The following is a 17,168-nucleotide window of genomic DNA, read 5'->3' as shown; positions in this document are numbered from 1 at the left end:
CGCCACGCGTCGGTGTATTTGATCGGCCGAGCTGCCGTTCGGATACGGAGCGCCGGCAGCGAACTCTCTGCTAAGCGAGAGAGAAGTGGTCCGGACTCCGGTGGTCGGGCCTCTTATCCTTCTCTTCCCCACATAGCATGTGATGCGCCACGAGTTTTCCTCTTCGCATGGCCCCGGAGTTGGAAGGTCCAGATCAACTCTCCTTCGTCAAAAACTTGCCTTGCAATTAACAACTTTGTTCTTCTCATTTTCACTTTATACTTCAATTAATAAAATCCGGTTTCGGCCCAGGAGGAGTCTCGCTTCCTGCCTCTAGTATATTACAATCTAGCCCCCCGCTCCCCCAAAAAAAACTCTAGATGCCCGTAGTTCGCCCTCGCTATTGGTAAGAGATTATTATTATTGTTATTATTAAGCAACAGTCTGTAAAGATCAAAACAGCAGCAGACGATTTGCGCGGCCACGTCGAGCGACCACCGCCCGCCTCCTCCGTCGTCGCCTGGAAACGCAGCAACGCGTGGGGGCGATCCACCCCCGCCCTCATCGCCGCCTCCGTCGCCCCCGTGATCCACGAACCCACTCACCTCCCCTACTTTCCTCCCCTTGGTGTTTGGATGAATCCCTTCTGCTGCGCCCCGACGGTCCCCGTCTCCCCCGCTGCTGCCGCGGCCGCTACCTCGCACCCCTTCCGACCTTCCATGCCCCCTCCCCCCGTCTGCTACGACTCCGCATCCGCTGCCGCCTCCCGGAGCCGCGACGCCTCCCCCTACCATCAGCACAACGGATTCCGCTGGCCCGCCCACGCCGGATGCGGCGGAGACAGGCCGGCGACTTCGGACCTCGCCGCCGGCCACCAGCGATCCACGTCGCCACTCGAGGGCCTCCTCCTTTACGCCGGGGACCACCGAGAGGTGAAGATAAATGATATCGTCGGCAATGGGATCGCCGGGATCCTCTATAAATGGGTCAACTACGGCAAGGGGTGGAGGCCCCGGTGGTTCGTCCTCCAGGACGGCGTCCTCTCCTATTACAAGATCCACGGGCCCGATCGGATTGAGGTCAACTGTGAGACCGAGAAGGGGTCCAAGGTCATCGGGGAGGAGTCGAGGCGCCGCCTGTCCCGCAGGAAGAACGGCCAATCCCATCAACCCCGCAAACCCTTCGGCGAAGTCCACCTTAAGGCAAGGAAGAAACCAATCCCTCCTCTCCTTACCCACCCTTCGGATCCTTTCCCGTCTTGGTTCCTTCCTTGTTCTTCTTCTTGATTTTTTTTTTTTTTTTAAAGATGTATATGGATCTTTGTTTGTTTAGGTTTCATCGATTAGAGAGAGCAAATCGGACGACAGGAGATTCTCGATCTTTACGGGAACGAAGAGGCTGCACCTGAGGGCGGATACGAGGGAGGACAGGGCGGCATGGATGGAGGCGCTGCAGGCAGTGAAGGAGATGTTCCCGAGGATGTCGAACAGCGAGCTGATGGCCCCGCTGGAGAACGTGTCAGTTTCGACGGAGAAGCTGCGGCAGAGGCTGCAAGAGGAGGGCGTCAGCGAGGCCGCCATCCAGGACAGCGAACATATCATGAGGACCGAGTTTGCTGCGCTGCAGAACCAGCTCGTGGTCCTGAAACAGAAGCAGTCCCTCCTCCTGGACACCCTCCGCCATTTAGAGGTATAACAGGACCTTTCTTTCTCATCATTCTTCTTCCTATTCTCCAATGTTGGATCTTTACAGAAATTTGCAATCTTTTCTTTATCGTTCTCTGTACCTGATCTTGCCTTATGGAAATTGTTGCCAAGAATTAGTCGAATTCAGTGCACTTTGTAGAAAGGACAATCAGTATAATCCGTTGATATTTCCAATCAAACCAGACATGATGTTCATAAGTAGTTCTTTAAATCGTGGGTTTTCAATTTATTGATTATCATAGTGTTTTCATGAGCATTTTGTGATAATGCGTGCGCTAGTCTAGATTTCCGACCGAACTTCTAATACAGTTCTTTCCCATTCATTCCAGTATTAGTTTAGTATCAGTCGCATTTGTTAGAGATTGTGTGAAGCAACCTCCTTTCCACTAGATACTGTTTGATGCTAAGAATGCTTCATCTAGATGTGTGTATCACCAAATTTTATATTAATTATTGTTTTCATGTAAATTCTCTGTTCCAAATTCAAACTTCTGCATGAGGAATGCTCTGAAATGAATGAAAATTGTAAGGCTAACTTCAGGATTAACAAAATTCTCTGAGTCTGAATACTTCCAAACTTTTGCATGTGGAATAATCAAAACTGAAAGTTCTACTTATTTGCTTGACATTTACAAATCCATTCTGTCACTATGTTCAAAGATCTGGGCGACATCAGATGTTGCAGCATAACCCAGTTATATATTCAATATAACCTTGATGGGACTTCTCAACAAGTTCAACCTATCCTCACCAAAGATCACCCCATGACAGACCTCATTTTGTATTCAGTTATTTAGTTAGGAAACAACTAAAAATTGGAGAAAGATATGGCACCTCAAGTCTAGACTCTAGGAAAAATGGCACAAAGTTCAAGACACATGTTAAAGAGGTGTTACTCTTTTTTTTTCGCTCCACAATTCTTCTAATAAAATGTAAGCAACCTGTGTGCATCCAAGGCTCTCCTTTTTCTCCTTATTCCATTATCATCTTTCCTACCTTTTCTTTATTCCAATTGGGATGATGTTGGACAAGTGCAGGTGAGGAACTGGTGGAGAAACCAATCAGTGTGTATGTTAAGTTATTTTTCGTAAGTACCATCTATTTTTAGGAAATTGGAAAAGTCAAAATCTGCTGCTGAAATTTGATGAGGGTGAAGGTTGATTTTTTTATTATTATTATTTTTTTTATGGATAGTCCATGATAGAAATTGGGAAAATCCCCCCCCCCCCCCGGCCCCGCGCGCGCCGCGCCCGAAAAAAAAAAGAAATGAATGTCAAACCTGCATAAAGGGGTGAGTATGGTAACTTAATTTTGATCCTCTGATTAATTAAGAATTATATAGAATACTAGTGTAGTTCATACTGATATGGTTTCAGTTGAATTTGTTATTGTTAGAAAAATAGGACTTTTTTATGTTCTCCATATATCTCGTTAGTCCTTGTGCATGGGTTCCAACTTAAAACTTATGTTTAGCTTAAAAGCAAAAAAAAAGAGAGAGAACAAAAACATTGGCTTAGCTGGTAACTCTTTTATAGAAATTGCCCGTAGTTAGAAGACAGTGGCTTCTATAAAACTAAATATGTAATGTACTTTTTTTTTGATAAGGCTTACTTATTCATTAAGTTTGAGGAATATTTTTGAAGATATACATGAACCAATTAAATGCAATGAAGAAAATGGCATTGTTATCTATGTTACAACTTAAAACATTTGTACTCATCGACTAATGCTAAGTTGTCTGCATCTCTCATTTATACTATTTGCTACCTATTAGCATTTGATTGCTTCTATGCAGTCCACTGCTGCATTCTATACATTAGCATTGCCCTTCTATTTTTATGCTGCATTCTGTGCAACTAGCTTTTCCCTCCTATTCTTATGCTTGTATACTCCATCTAGTAGTGACAAGGATGTAGCCTCTGTTTATTTACATGGCAATTTTTGGTTTGCTTAACAAGATAATCTTTTTTTATATGTCTAATTTGTCTACTTAAAAACTACTCTTTGATGCCTTGTTATGTAGACAGAAAAGGTTGATTTGGAGAATACCCTTGTTGATGAGAGCCAAAGACAGTCAAAAGAGGATGGATCTGCTTTTATATCAATACATGAGAAATTTAGCGGTATGATGAATGGTAGAATAGTTTGTCATATCCCACTGCTTATTTTCTTGTGTAATAATAGTATTGTACCCTGCTTGATGATTTTATCATATGATTTTTTTTTGGGTGAGAAAGATCAACAGTTATAGTTCTTTTTTATTTTTGTGATCTATAAGTTTGAATAAAAGCTTTGATTCTTGACTGTAATCGGACTCATGCTTTACGTAATGGAATATACTCAATGGGAAAATGTGAAGGGCCATTAATATCTGCTTAACTATGTGTAGGCAAAAGCCTTGGCATGTATGGTGGATGGATCTTGCAATGCGTTTCTTTTCATATATAAAATTAATGATAGAGTGAACTGATTGTGCACTTTTGTCCCTTCATTCTTCTACACATAAAGAAACAACTGAAGTGAAATAATTAAAGGGTTATTTTTTTGATTCACATCAATAGGAAAGAAATTGGGGGGCGGAAGGAGGCTTACCCACATCATTTCTGCAAAAAATAAAATAAAAAATAAAAAAAGGATATGTACTATTTAGAAAGTGCTTCTTTGCTTTTTTTGTCCCTCAAAAAGTAAAATTGTAAATATATTTGTTCAAATATCTGAAAACTTTCATGTGTGTGCCTAAAAAAATCTGAAGCTTATGCATATGCTCCTACAAAGGTTTGAAACTTGCATATATTTCCATATGTTTTGATGAGGAATGACATCCTATAAACAAAAAGTAAATTAACCATAATATTTTAAGAATTTATTCCTTCAAAATTTTTACATAAGTACTCTTCAAAAAGCCTCATTTGGTTATATGCACCCGTCTGAAAGTTGTAAATATATTTGTTCAAATATCTGAAAACTTTCATGTGTGTGCCTAAAAAAATCTGAAGCTTATGCATATGCTCCTACAAAGATTTGAAACTTGCATATATGTCCATATGTTTTGATGAGGAATGAGATCCTATAAACAAAAAGTAAAATAACCATAATATTTTAAGAATTTATTCCTTCAATTTTTTTTTTCATAAGTACTCTTCAAAAAGCCTCATTTGGTTATGCACCTGTCTGAAAGTTGTAAATATATTTGTTCAAATATCTGAAAACTTTCATGTGTGTGCCTAAAAAAATCTGAAGCTTATGCATATGCTCCTACAAAGATTTGAAACTTGCATATATTTCCATATGTTTTGATGAGGAATGACATCCTGTAAACAAAAAGTAAAATAACCATAATATTTTAAGAATTTATTCCTTCAAAAATTTTTACATAAGTCCTCTTCAAAAAGCCTCATTTGGTTATGCACCCGTCCGAAAGTGAAAAATCATGTGTATTGCTGGTGGAAAATTCCAGTATACCCTAGAAAATATACATGAAATAAATACTAAATCATTGCCAAATAATCAATGGAGAATCTTTTCTTAATTCCTCATGTAGTTATTTGGTTTGTCTAGTTTATTTGACTTGTTTGAATCCTGAATATTGTATTGTATCCAAGTTATTTCCTTGCTTACATACTTCGTATCGGTCATACATTTAATATTTTTTGCATCGTCCTTGCTAAAGCTTTACGTTCATGCATTTTCCTATTGAACCATTTAACTTTATGATTATGGGATTGGTTTCCCCAAGACCTTTGACATCATTGAGAAGATTAAGAAGCTAGACATTCTCACTGATCCTAGTGTAGCCAGGTGGCATGCAGTGCTTCACATCGTAGTGGAGTTTCTATGGCTTTATCGCCTTATCTCTGAATTGGGCATCACGATCAGTACTTGGATGCTCTTTTACTGCGATAATTACAGTGTTATTTGGACAGAAGACGATCCAATTTTCATTTGGCAATAAATAAAATAAGATCCACAATTACTTTTCCAATGCTTTCATCCCATATATTGAAGCTTCCTAACAAATTGAGTGGGATCTCAGTCACTGATCCATTTATAAGTTGAAATTGATGTTAATTACAAAAAAAGGTAGAGTTGTTCAGTGTGGACCATATATGGTTTACTTATGGTTGTTTTATGGGTCTGCATATATGTGTGGTGTCTTCAAGGTCTAACACCCTCACCCACTTCCTAGATGCTGCCACACTCCCACATCCAAATTCCGACACAGGGGCCCCATTTTTGGATTTTTTTAAAGAGAACTTGGTACTGCAGACCTTGGATGGTATTCTTCCAAGGAAATTTGTTGTACTATGAAAAATGGTGCATGATCCTTTTTTTGGCCTTTCACAATATTAAGTTTGGTCTTATGTCTTGAATCCGTAATGTGTGCATGTTTTTGTTTTCCATAGCTGATCATGTGGTTTTTCAATTGTACTTATTTGTGGGACATGCTTTGTTCAGAAGGAAGTGCTAGTGAAACTGAGGATGAGAATGAAAGGCATGATGCTGCTGAAGAGGAGACTGATGATGAAGAAAACACATTTTTTGATACACGAGATTTTCTCTCATCAAGTTCTTTTAAAAGCAGTGAGTCTGAATATCATAAATCTGAAATTGATTCCGATGATGAGGAACTTTATGGAGTTGATCAGGTTGATGGTGTTGACTCTTCGATGAAGACCATGGGAACTAACTACCCATATGTTAGGAGACGTAAAAAGTTGCCTGATCCAATTGAAAAAGAGAAAGGAGTGAGCCTCTGGTCGATGATTAAGGATAACATTGGAAAGGATCTCACCAAAGTTTGTCTTCCTGTGTATTTTAACGAACCACTATCATCTTTACAGAAATGTTTTGAAGATCTGGAGTACTCATACCTTCTTGACCGTGCACATGAGTGGGGCACGAAGGTAGGTTCTTACATGCATTGAAATTTTTTTATTTATTTTGGTGATTCATGTACGAATGATAGTTCAATTTTAGGCATCAGAAATAGTGAAAAATCTTTCATTTTTTTGTTATTTCTATCATCCCTATTTTTGTTTTGTATTATATCTTCTAATGCTGACATTTGCAATGAAAGTCTTTCACGATTATAAAAAAAAACAAAAATAATGATTCAATTTTGCATAAAGGTTTCTATTATCTAAATAATTGGGAATTGAAGTTACTATAGCATATGGTGTACAAGTATGCTTGCTCTATGTGTTAAGGGGTATGGCTAAGCAATTGGCTTATGGATTGCCAAACATGAGTGCTATTGCTGTTGTGTAGTTCTCCTGTCTATTCTCCATTTTCATAATTTATGAACATTCACCTTATACTTGCATGTGGATTTCTGTATCAAGTACTTGTTTTTCCAACATTAGCAACCAAATAATGGTGCAGAATGTGGTGATTTGTGATGGGATATGGTTTGTTGATTATATTCGAATATACAGTTGTGATTGGTTTGCAGAAATGTCATGATACATTGAGTATTTTGGTTGTTATCGTGCGTCATTTTTTGAAGATCTCCATAACAATGAAGCTCTTGCATCCATTTGACTTGCCATTTTGAAATTCCTCTCAAACTAATCACTTCTGCTTTTTGGTTCATGTATAGTTGCTCTTGACAATTACTTGTATTCCCATATTAATACATGAAATTTTCATGTCTCAATATTCCTTAATCTGTTAAGTTATTCTGAGCAACTTCATATGATCATGGGTTAAATTATCTAAACAGAGTGATGAACATGAATTTTTATGTAAGGTGTCTGATTAAACAGTTGATGTGGGGTTTAGGATTATGTTTTGGTAGGGCATATATTTTCAAGATTTTGGAGTCAAAAGTCTAATTAAAGAGGCAAGCCAACATAAAAATAGTAAAAAAAAAATCTTGACAACTTTCATGGAAGTTTCAAGGTCAAAGAGGAAGGAACAGGACCATAATCTTTGGCATTTCGCTGCTAAATAATTTTGTGGTAGATGATATATTTAAATAGGTTGGACCTATTCTTTTTTTTTTTACTGTGGATTACTGAAATATGTGTGCTTCTGTAGTTAAATACTTGGGATTTGGTGTGTAAGAATGTTTTTTTAGTTAACCTCAAAGAGAAACTTGATTCAAGATTTATTTGAATATGCTTGAAGATATTTATGTTCCTAACCTTTCACGGATGCAATTTCCCCGATTATACATGATTCGATATGTAGGGTGGAATCAGATTTATCCATTTTGTGGTTGTAAATAACCACAACACTCCTGTGACTGTGGGAAGTTTGCGCCCATGTGCTGACTCAAAGTTGCCATTCCAACATCTTCTAGAATGCTTTCATTTAGAAATATTCTTATTGTTCTCTAATTTCTGACCAGCAGCGCCAATATGTTTTAAAGAGTTTTCCTTGTAAGATATGTTTTTTAATACAGATACAATGCCTTCTAGATATTCAGTCCAGGGTACTTGTATACGGATGTAAACTTTTGTAACTTAAATAATTTTGATTTGACAAAGAATATGTAAAAGGGCTTTCTGTGAATGGTAGTTTGGACTTTTGAGTGCATTCTGTGTTGTAGAACTAATGTTACTAGTCTAATTATATTACAAGGTACTTATAAACTTTTTGGAGTACCCTATTTTGTATAAAAGTAATCATTAGAATGATCACCATCATGGTTAATGACATGCAACTTTTTGCTTTAGAACTACACAGTCTAATGTCATATGCAGTGGTGTCCTGCTCATGTTGTTGGCAGGATTATTTTACAAATTCATTTAATATTTGAATCTTGATGTACTTTCTAGGGAAATAGTCTTATGAGGATTCTTAATGTTGCTGCATTTGCTGTTTCTGGATATTCTTCAACTGATGGCAGACATTGCAAGCCTTTCAATCCACTTTTGGGGGAAACATATGAGGCTCATTATCCAGACAAAGGCCTCCGGTTTTTCTCAGAAAAGGTTTGGTTAACTAATGTATTTCCATTATTGATATCAATTTTTTATCTATTCCTGGAATCAAGATTCGGTGATCCTACCTTTGTTGTTATATCTGGAATGTTGCTCTTTTCAGTATATTTAAATTTTAAAAACTGAGAGTGAGACGATCAGACTTATCTCAGCATGTTGGCACCCCTTCCATCCTCAGTGGAGAGATCCTAAGTTTGTCTTGGATAGTGGCATTGCCACCATATCTCCTAAGATTTAAATATATAAATAGCAGTTTTTTTACACAAATATTGCTGTCACTGCTCACTGGCATCCTTTTGCAAGTTTTCTATTGTTTTACTTTCCATGCTCACATTAATTGAAGCAGTATCTTAGTTCAGGGGTTACAGTTGAAATTCCAAAACTAGTTATGTAAATTGAAGAAAATTATTACTTATTTATAACCATAAACACGAACTATTATCCATACTTTTTTAGTTTGCTTTATGAATTTTTCACCGGTCATTCCTAGAAATGGTTGCATCCAAAGTCTATTTCAAATTTTCACATCCTTTCTCGTAACCTCCATCCACGCTCCCTTAGGGATGGCCTCTCTTTTACCATCCTTCGGGTTTCCGGATAGTAAATGACCATCCATGAGACTCCTATGGATGTGACAATCTATAGTTCCATGTACAGATTCAATAGTTTTGCTAATAACATATTATGAAACTTCTGGTATTAGCATTTAGAGGAATGATACAAAAAATGTCTAAATTGTATGATTATCTGATGATAAGGTGCTTTTGGTAGCCTGTTACTTATCAAACATCTGGATACTGAAAGGGTATTTAATAAATGGTAGTTTGACTCAATTTAAGAGGGGACAAGTGATAAATGGTTTGTATCTCATGGACTGGTAAAACATTCTGATAAATGGATGCACACCTTTAGATTGTGTTCTTTTCTTGCTTCTCAATTTAAAAACTTATGTAGAGCATTTGAAGGATGAATTTACAAAGAAGAATGTGTTCATAGAAGTTAACTGGTATATATTCCCATCATATATTTCTGCACTCCTCTTCTCTCTCTCTCTCTAGAATCTAGTGCAACTATCAAGAGGAGCTACCTATCTTTTAAAAAGTATATATAGAACATGGTATGTTGTACCATACCGGATGTACCGTACTGTACCGTACCAGTTCGGTACTAGTACGGATGACATACCGACCTTCGGTATGCCAAAAAAATCTCGTATTGTATTATACCGATACTATGCTAGTGTGGTAACGGTACGGAGTCCAGTACCGGTACAGCGAACCTTGATACAGGAAAATATTTTAAAAGATTCCAAGCTAGGCTAAGCCAAGACAGCTTTGTGACTACTACATGGCCCTAAGACATGGAAGTGCATGCTTAAATGCCAAACTTGGTGTCTAGGTAGTCGCATTGCTTGGGACCCCAAAAGCGGCAGTCGCTTGAGCAATTGTACTGCCCATGCACCTGACCACCTTTGACGGCATTTTTTCAACTAAAGCCACTACCGACAAAATTTTATTTGTCAAGTTGTAGCATTCATGGAATGATGAGAAAAACACTTACTAAGAGTGTGGTAATAGCTTCCTACTTGAAATACCCCTGGAATTGCGGCTAGAAGTGTCTTGCTCCTAACATGCAAATACCCTTTAGTTATTGAATGAACCTAGCATCACATATGTCATTTGTTAATATTTTTGCATATACACCTCTAAGATCCATTATATTTCCTTGCAAATGCCTTTTGCATATATGCATATGCTTCAGTGTTAGCAAGGGTTGGTGCAAATCCACTTCTATGTTAAGGAAGGCATGCTTATAAGGACTATCCCTCAAAGTAGATGGTGGCAAGGAAGATGGTGTTATTGGATGGGCTTAGCGTCATGCAGTTCATCTGTTAATAGTTTTGCATATACACCTCTAAAATCCATTGCTTTTATTTATAAATGCCTTTTACATACTTTCATATCATTCAGTGTTGACTAGGGTTGGTGCAAACCCACCCCTAGTGTCAAGGAACACATTTCGTAGGGACTATCCCACATAGTTGGTGGCATCTTTTTTTTTTTTGGCATATATACATCTAAAACCCATTATGTTTACTTATAAATGCCTTTTGCATGTGTGAATATCATTTGGTGTTAGCTAGTGCTGGAGGAAGTCCAGCACTAGTGGTAAAGAACACATGTCAAGAGGGACTATTCCTCAAAAGTAGTTGGTGGACAAGAAGATGAGTTACTAGATATGGTTGATTCAAATTGTCTAAATCATTTACTCCTTTTGATGAGCTCATAACATGAAGGTGGTTAGGTTTATGTAAGGCAATCAGGCCTATTTGCAAATGGTCCTGCAGTTTTACAGGGTCGGTGTTCAAATAGCAAATTTTACAGGCCTATATGTAGTAATTATTCTTTGGATGGTATACATGCATAAAACCCCCCATCTGATGTACATGATACTTGAAATCAGATCTGACCAGATTGTTGCAGACTAGTATTAAAAGCATCAAGTTATTCCTCTACAGACAGGTTAATCCGAGTTTTGATTTTTTTGCATTAGCAGTCTGATGAGGCAGAAAATCCAATATTATTTAATAGCAAGAAAGGATATTGCATACTATAACTTAATAGTTATTGGTAGTATGCCAACAAGTTGCTTAACTTAACACTATTTAATGCACTGGTTCTACTATGTCATCATAAGGCATGCCATATTTGTTATGTTTCTTAGTTTGTCCAGTGCTAGGCTCTTATTTTCACCCTCTTTTCTATTTATCTATAATTACTGGGGTGCATATTCACAATTTCTTTTGTTTGCTTGTTCCACTTCTCAGCTCTTTTGTGTATCACCATTATCATTTCTTTTTTTCTTTTTCCTTTCTTGGCTTGTATTCTTTTGCTGTAGTTTAATGCACTAAATTCATCTTTATTTACTGGGATGCATATTCATCATATCTTCTATTTGTTTTTTTTATCTCTTTTTTTTATATTACCATCATCATTTCTTCTGTTTACTTTCTTCCCTTCTGCACTTTATTTTTTTTCCTTTATTTTGATGCATTGTTACTGTGTTCATATTGTATGAACTTTTTCATGACTGAAGAATGGCTGTAAGACAGCAAGGTGGTTAGTAGTTTGTTTCACTACTTGTACAGGTCAGTCATCACCCTATGATTGTCGCATGTAACTGTGAGGGTAATGGATGGAAGTTTTGGGGAGACAGTAATTTAAAAAGCAAGTTTTGGGGTCGATCAATACAGCTTGATCCTGTTGGTGTTCTAACACTTGAGTTTGACGATGGTGAAGTTTTTCAATGGAGCAAGGTATTGGATCTATGCATGAGATATTGTACTCTGATTTTTGGTTTTTTTTCTTGACATCTGAGAAGTACTATTTCAGGTGACAACTTCCATTTACAACCTTATATTGGGAAAACTTTATTGTGATCATTATGGTACTATGCGCATACAAGGAAATGGTGAATACTCTTGTAAACTGAAGTTCAAGGAGCAGTCGATAATAGACCGCAACCCCCATCAGGTGATTCTCTCTTTTTTTTCCGTAATGCTTCTTGAAATTAAATCTCATTGATCAAAGAGTCATATAGTCTCGTCCCTTGTTCGGTACCTATGTTATTTGATATCATTTTTTCAAATAATTCGATGTCTGTAACTTTTATTAGGCTATTTTTTAAGTATATGCAATATCTGCTAACCATTTATACCAATCATAAGAGGGAGGGACTTGGCGCAATGATAAGGTTGCTTTGTTGTGATGTGCGTATCGTGGATTCAAAACATGAAAATATACTCTATGCATGCAAGGGTAAGGCTGTGTACATCTAACCCTCCATAGACCTCTAGCGGTGGGAGCCTTGTGCATTGGATGCCCTTTTTCTTTACCAGTCATACTTAGAATAGGTGTCTGCCAGCATATCTCATAAATTAGAGTCAAGTAGAATGATATTGAGGTTATTTTGTTGGAACTCTAGTAGCACTTATATAACCTACTCACGAAGAAGAATTAGCCCAGGATGTTTGTACAAGTCATGGATTTGTGAACATCAAGCTAACAGATGGTTGCAGCATTCTGCTCAATCATGTTGCAGAACAACATGGAATGAGTTATTTTCCATAACCAACAACATATTGAGGGGATCGGTTGTGCATGTCTGTTGCTGACATAAAATAAGAAGCCAAGGAAAATGTAATTTTGTCATGTCATTTGCATTATACTTTTTTCTATTTGAATATGTGGAATAGTTTCGAGTATGTGGAAATCTTGCACTTAGATTAGAAATTGCTTTTCTTAGGAATTGTAGTTAAGGATGTATTAATAAAGCTTACCACAGGTTTTGGGACAATAATATAACTACAGGTTACTTAGGAGCTCTTCATGGAAGAGAATGCAGAAAAATGTAGAGCTGGAAGACTTTTTTTTGGGTAAAAAGCTGGAAGACTTCATTTACATTAATTGTAAATAGGAAGTATGCAAGAAAGGGCCTTACCTTTCTCTACCTCATTTTTTCCTCTTTTTTTTTTTGCTCTTGTTCTTCAAAATTTGTTTTAACATACTTCCGATTTGAAAACAAATTAGACCCAAAAATAATGAACATTTTCCCTCCTCTGGTTTCCTTTTGTCCTCTGATTAAAATAATAAGGATTTCCATCTATCATGATATTATATTCTCATGAGTGTTGCTGATCACATGTTCCCAGTGTTTATAAGTCCTAAAGTCTAATCATTGGCAATGAAGTTGATCTAGTAGTTATTGCTGATAAATGCCGTAGTGTCACCTTGTTGTCGATACATGGCCTAAGAGCACAGTTCTGTGCAGCATGTGATGTCTATGGTTGAGAGGCAGTAGCAGCATTGTCTAATGACAACTCAGGCGATAATGTCATTTGGTCTTTGATATGTTTGAGTGCTCAAGGTTGGGCATAAGTGACTATTTTATTCAACAGTTAAATCAACTCGTTTACACATTGAACAATAGCACAATGAAGCACTCTTGTCAGCTAACTTCCTCAGTAAATGCTGCCACTGCATCATCACATAATCTTCAAACTATGTTTGACCTCTTTAGTTTTGTCATGCAGACTGCTAGTTATTAGTCAGAATTACTGGGAAAAAAAATAGTATTCAAACTTCATACACATGTGGCATTTGTTATACTAAGTTTGGTTTTCTTCTCCTTTGGTCAAACTCTGTTATATAACCAAGCAATGCTAAAAGGCATGCTAACTATTTTTCATGAGATTGTGGAGTTACGATGATTATGAACTAACTAGTCAAGGTACTAATTTTTTCTTGTTGCCCGGTAGTTGCCAATCTAATGGTAGGAGTTGACTCCCAATCAATGGTTTAATTTTTGACTTGTAATAATTTGATCAGTTGGGAAAAGGCTAGATGATTGTGATTGTGATTTATTGTTGTAGTAAATTGATTCTTTTAATCACTAACTTTTTTTGGTAATATTTGGGGAGCATATCAAAAATAAATAAATAAATAAAGAAGTTGGGGTACACGTGATTGTTTAAGATTCTTTTAACTAAATTACTCTAGTGTTTGTAACATTTTTGTTGATTGTTGTTGATCGGGACATTTTCTTTTGCCTCTTGAGTAAGAACCCAGTGGATCTGTCCTGTCAATTTGACAAATGAAACATACTGTTGTTACATAACCTACAAATGCATTTTCAGGTGCATGGCATAATTCAAGATCGGAATGGGAAAACAGTGGCAACACTCTTTGGAAAATGGGATGAGAGCATGCATTTTGTACATGGAGATTGCTCAGGTAAGGGCAAGGGATCTGAATTATTGTCTGAGGCCTGTGTGCTGTGGAAATGTGCCAAACCACCTAAGAACCCCACCAGATACAACCTTACACGCTTTGCAATTACACTGAATGAACTCACCCCCGGATTAAAGGTGACAAGCTTTAACTTCAGCCCCACCCCTCTCTTTTGCAAGTTCACAAGTGTTCTACAACTAAAAACTTTCTTGTTGCATTATTTGCTGTTGTCTCAAATGATGAGCAGGAAATGCTGCCACCCACAGATTCAAGGCTAAGACCTGATCAGAGGTGCTTGGAGAATGGGGAGTATGAAATGGCAAATGCAGAGAAGTTGAGACTAGAACATAGGCAGCGGCAGGTTAATTTCATACCAATTCTCTTCCAAACTGACTTTGTTTTTCCTGGTGAGGTTGGCCACCATCAGAAGTCCTCAATCTGCGAACCCTTTAATCTTTGTGTAATTCTATTTTATGGATTGTGAGCAAATGGGCTGGTACAATCCACTGCCTGTTCGCCTTTCTCTCCGTGTCATCAATGCTGGTTGCTCATGAATGAGTTTTCTGCAGCAATTGAAATAAGAAAAAGAAAGATGAGTGGTTTGTGCACAACCACATGCAGCTTTTCCCGGATCGATTTTCCCTAAACTTATTGCCTGTTTAGGGTAATTGGATTGATTTGATGCTCACATGATGCATTTGGTTCTTGCAACACTATTCAGATCAATAAAGTTAGATGATGAATGACATTAAGTGTTGCATCAACTCATCAAACTAGGTAAATAGTACCTGAATATTTGCTGTATTTTCCTCTCAAGATTTTTCCTCCTAACGTTATAGGAGGTACAATATACCAGTGTATTGCAAGTTGATAGGCTGGTAGCATACTGTCATGTCTGCTTGGGCATGCCCTTGTCCATCAGCACATAAACTCGAGGGGTGGATGTTGGGTTTGTGTGCGGCTACCTTCCACCGCCTAGCATCATCATATCCTGCTTTTTACTTTTGATGCATCATCTGTTCTCAAAAATCTTAAGATGCTGTCCTGATAGACTAGCATTGTTGATGCAGGCACGGAAGATGCAGGAAAGTGGCTGGAAACCTCGGTGGTTTGCAAAAGATAAAGGAAGCGACACATATCGCTATATTGGCGGTTACTGGGAGGCCAGGGAAAAGGGCAATTGGGATGGATGCCCTGATATCTTTGGCCAAATCCCCAGTGATCAAATAATCGACTGACAACCAGTTTAAAAGAGGCAGGCTCTTCTCTTACTGTTTTCCACTTCCCCTCCTTGTGGGATCTTGTGATTCCAGTCTACATGCTCGCCATTCTCGAGCAGTCAAGGTGCCATGTGGCTTGTAAACAAGGGAGATGGTATTTCCAATATTGCTTTTTTTTTAATAGAATAAAAGAACTCGTTTGTTCCCCGTCTCCTGCAACAAAATGATTTGAGGAAATTGAGATCAAAGATGGTTGCTGAAAGAGTCAAGAAATATACCGGTGTTGCTTTAACCATGCGGCTGCTATCTTGCTTTCTATGTTTGATGGAGAATCAACATATCCTATTGAGGTAATGTCTTGCATACTAGAATTTACCATGCAGATCTGATAAGAACGATAGTTTTATACTTACTGTAATGATGTACATACTTTCATTCTGTTCCCTGATTTCTGTTAAGTATGGCCTTTCAGAGTCTGCTCTAATATTACGTGAGGTGTTTGATGAGCAACCGGTTCTTTTTGTTTCTGATTTTGCCGGCATTCCTTGTGTTGAATTTGATCATTTCCAGTGAAACTTAATTCTAGTCACCGAGGCCATGCAGTGAGCTAGTTCTTTCACCGCATGATTGTGTCTCCATTTTTTATCTCATCGTACCATGACTTCTGTTCTCATCATGGTACAGATTCTTCTTCAATCCAGGCAGTAATTTCCTTTTACCTAATAAAAGTCATTGTCTTTGTACTCTTTCTTGCCTTAGCACGTGAGCCGGAACCTGCCTATCATGAGAGGAAAAAAGCTCGTCTCCGCCAAAACCTTTTTGAAAACCTACCCAACTCATGGTTTTTTTTTTTTTCTTTCCCTGAACCTTGGAGGCAAAGTTAGCATTTCTGCCCTCATTAACCACCTTTTTTTGCTGAAAGCGAGTGCTTCATACAGTGCGGGTACGAATACACCAAATAAAGTCAAAATACAAGACCTCACGGAGTGCCAATGGCAGCTCCGCCTCTCCTACCCAAAGGGCGTACTCCGAGTGGTGGGCCACATGGCCAGCCACCCAGTCGGCAGCCCCATTGGCCTCCCTGAATACATGTTTGGCCAAAGTGGCCCCACCCTGACTCATCATCACAATATCGCGAATCAGGGGATGGTCTGTGGTCTCACCCCCCAATCCCCTCTGAATCCCTCGGACAACAGTGGCCGAGTCCCCCTCCAAGATAACCGAGCTGGCCCGCAAAACTGCCCTCGCATGTCGAAGGTCTGCCCAGGCGGTATGCAACTCTGCTCCAGGCACCGATGTATCGAACAACTGACAACCACCTGCGGCCACTACCCTGGAGTGTGGGCCTCGTATGACAAAGCCTGCACCGCCCCGCGTGCCGCCATCCAGAACCGACCCATCGAAGTTGATCTTGAGGAAACTCAGGGGTGGGGGCTCCCAGGTGAAAAACACCAACTGGGAAGCTGCCGAAGCAGGGGGGAACCCTAGGTGTCCCGAGCTATCAAAGGTCTATCTGTAGAAAGGGCG

General features: G+C 38.5%; 1 protein-coding gene across 3 annotated transcripts; it reads left to right on the top strand.

Annotated features, from left to right (window-relative positions):
• The first annotated feature begins 34 nt into the window (after positions 1-34).
• Positions 35-15,933, top strand: LOC103715255 (oxysterol-binding protein-related protein 1C-like). 3 transcript variants are annotated; one of them, XM_026807754.2, is made up of 11 exons: positions 35-186; positions 292-1,181; positions 1,312-1,668; positions 3,709-3,808; positions 6,141-6,589; positions 8,468-8,623; positions 11,781-11,948; positions 12,025-12,165; positions 14,328-14,558; positions 14,669-14,782; positions 15,492-15,848. In XM_026807754.2, exons 2-11 carry the CDS (start codon positions 615-617, stop codon positions 15,657-15,659), a joined length of 2,451 nt encoding a protein of 816 aa, XP_026663555.1. In that variant the 5' UTR covers positions 35-186; positions 292-614; the 3' UTR covers positions 15,660-15,848. The 3 variants fall into 3 exon arrangements, with proteins under 3 accessions (XP_026663555.1, XP_008801047.1, XP_008801048.1); XM_008802825.4 differs by having other exon boundaries at positions 35-1,181; XM_008802826.3 differs by lacking the exon at positions 35-186 and having other exon boundaries at positions 715-1,181; positions 3,713-3,808; positions 15,492-15,933.
• The last annotated feature ends 1,235 nt before the right edge of the window (positions 15,934-17,168 follow it).

The sequence above is a fragment of the Phoenix dactylifera genome, chromosome 8, assembly GCF_009389715.1.
Source record: "Phoenix dactylifera cultivar Barhee BC4 chromosome 8, palm_55x_up_171113_PBpolish2nd_filt_p, whole genome shotgun sequence".
Lineage (NCBI taxonomy): Eukaryota > Viridiplantae > Streptophyta > Magnoliopsida > Arecales > Arecaceae > Phoenix > Phoenix dactylifera.
The sequence above is the reverse complement of the archived record's forward strand: the minus strand, read 5'-3'. Positions and strand labels throughout refer to the sequence as shown.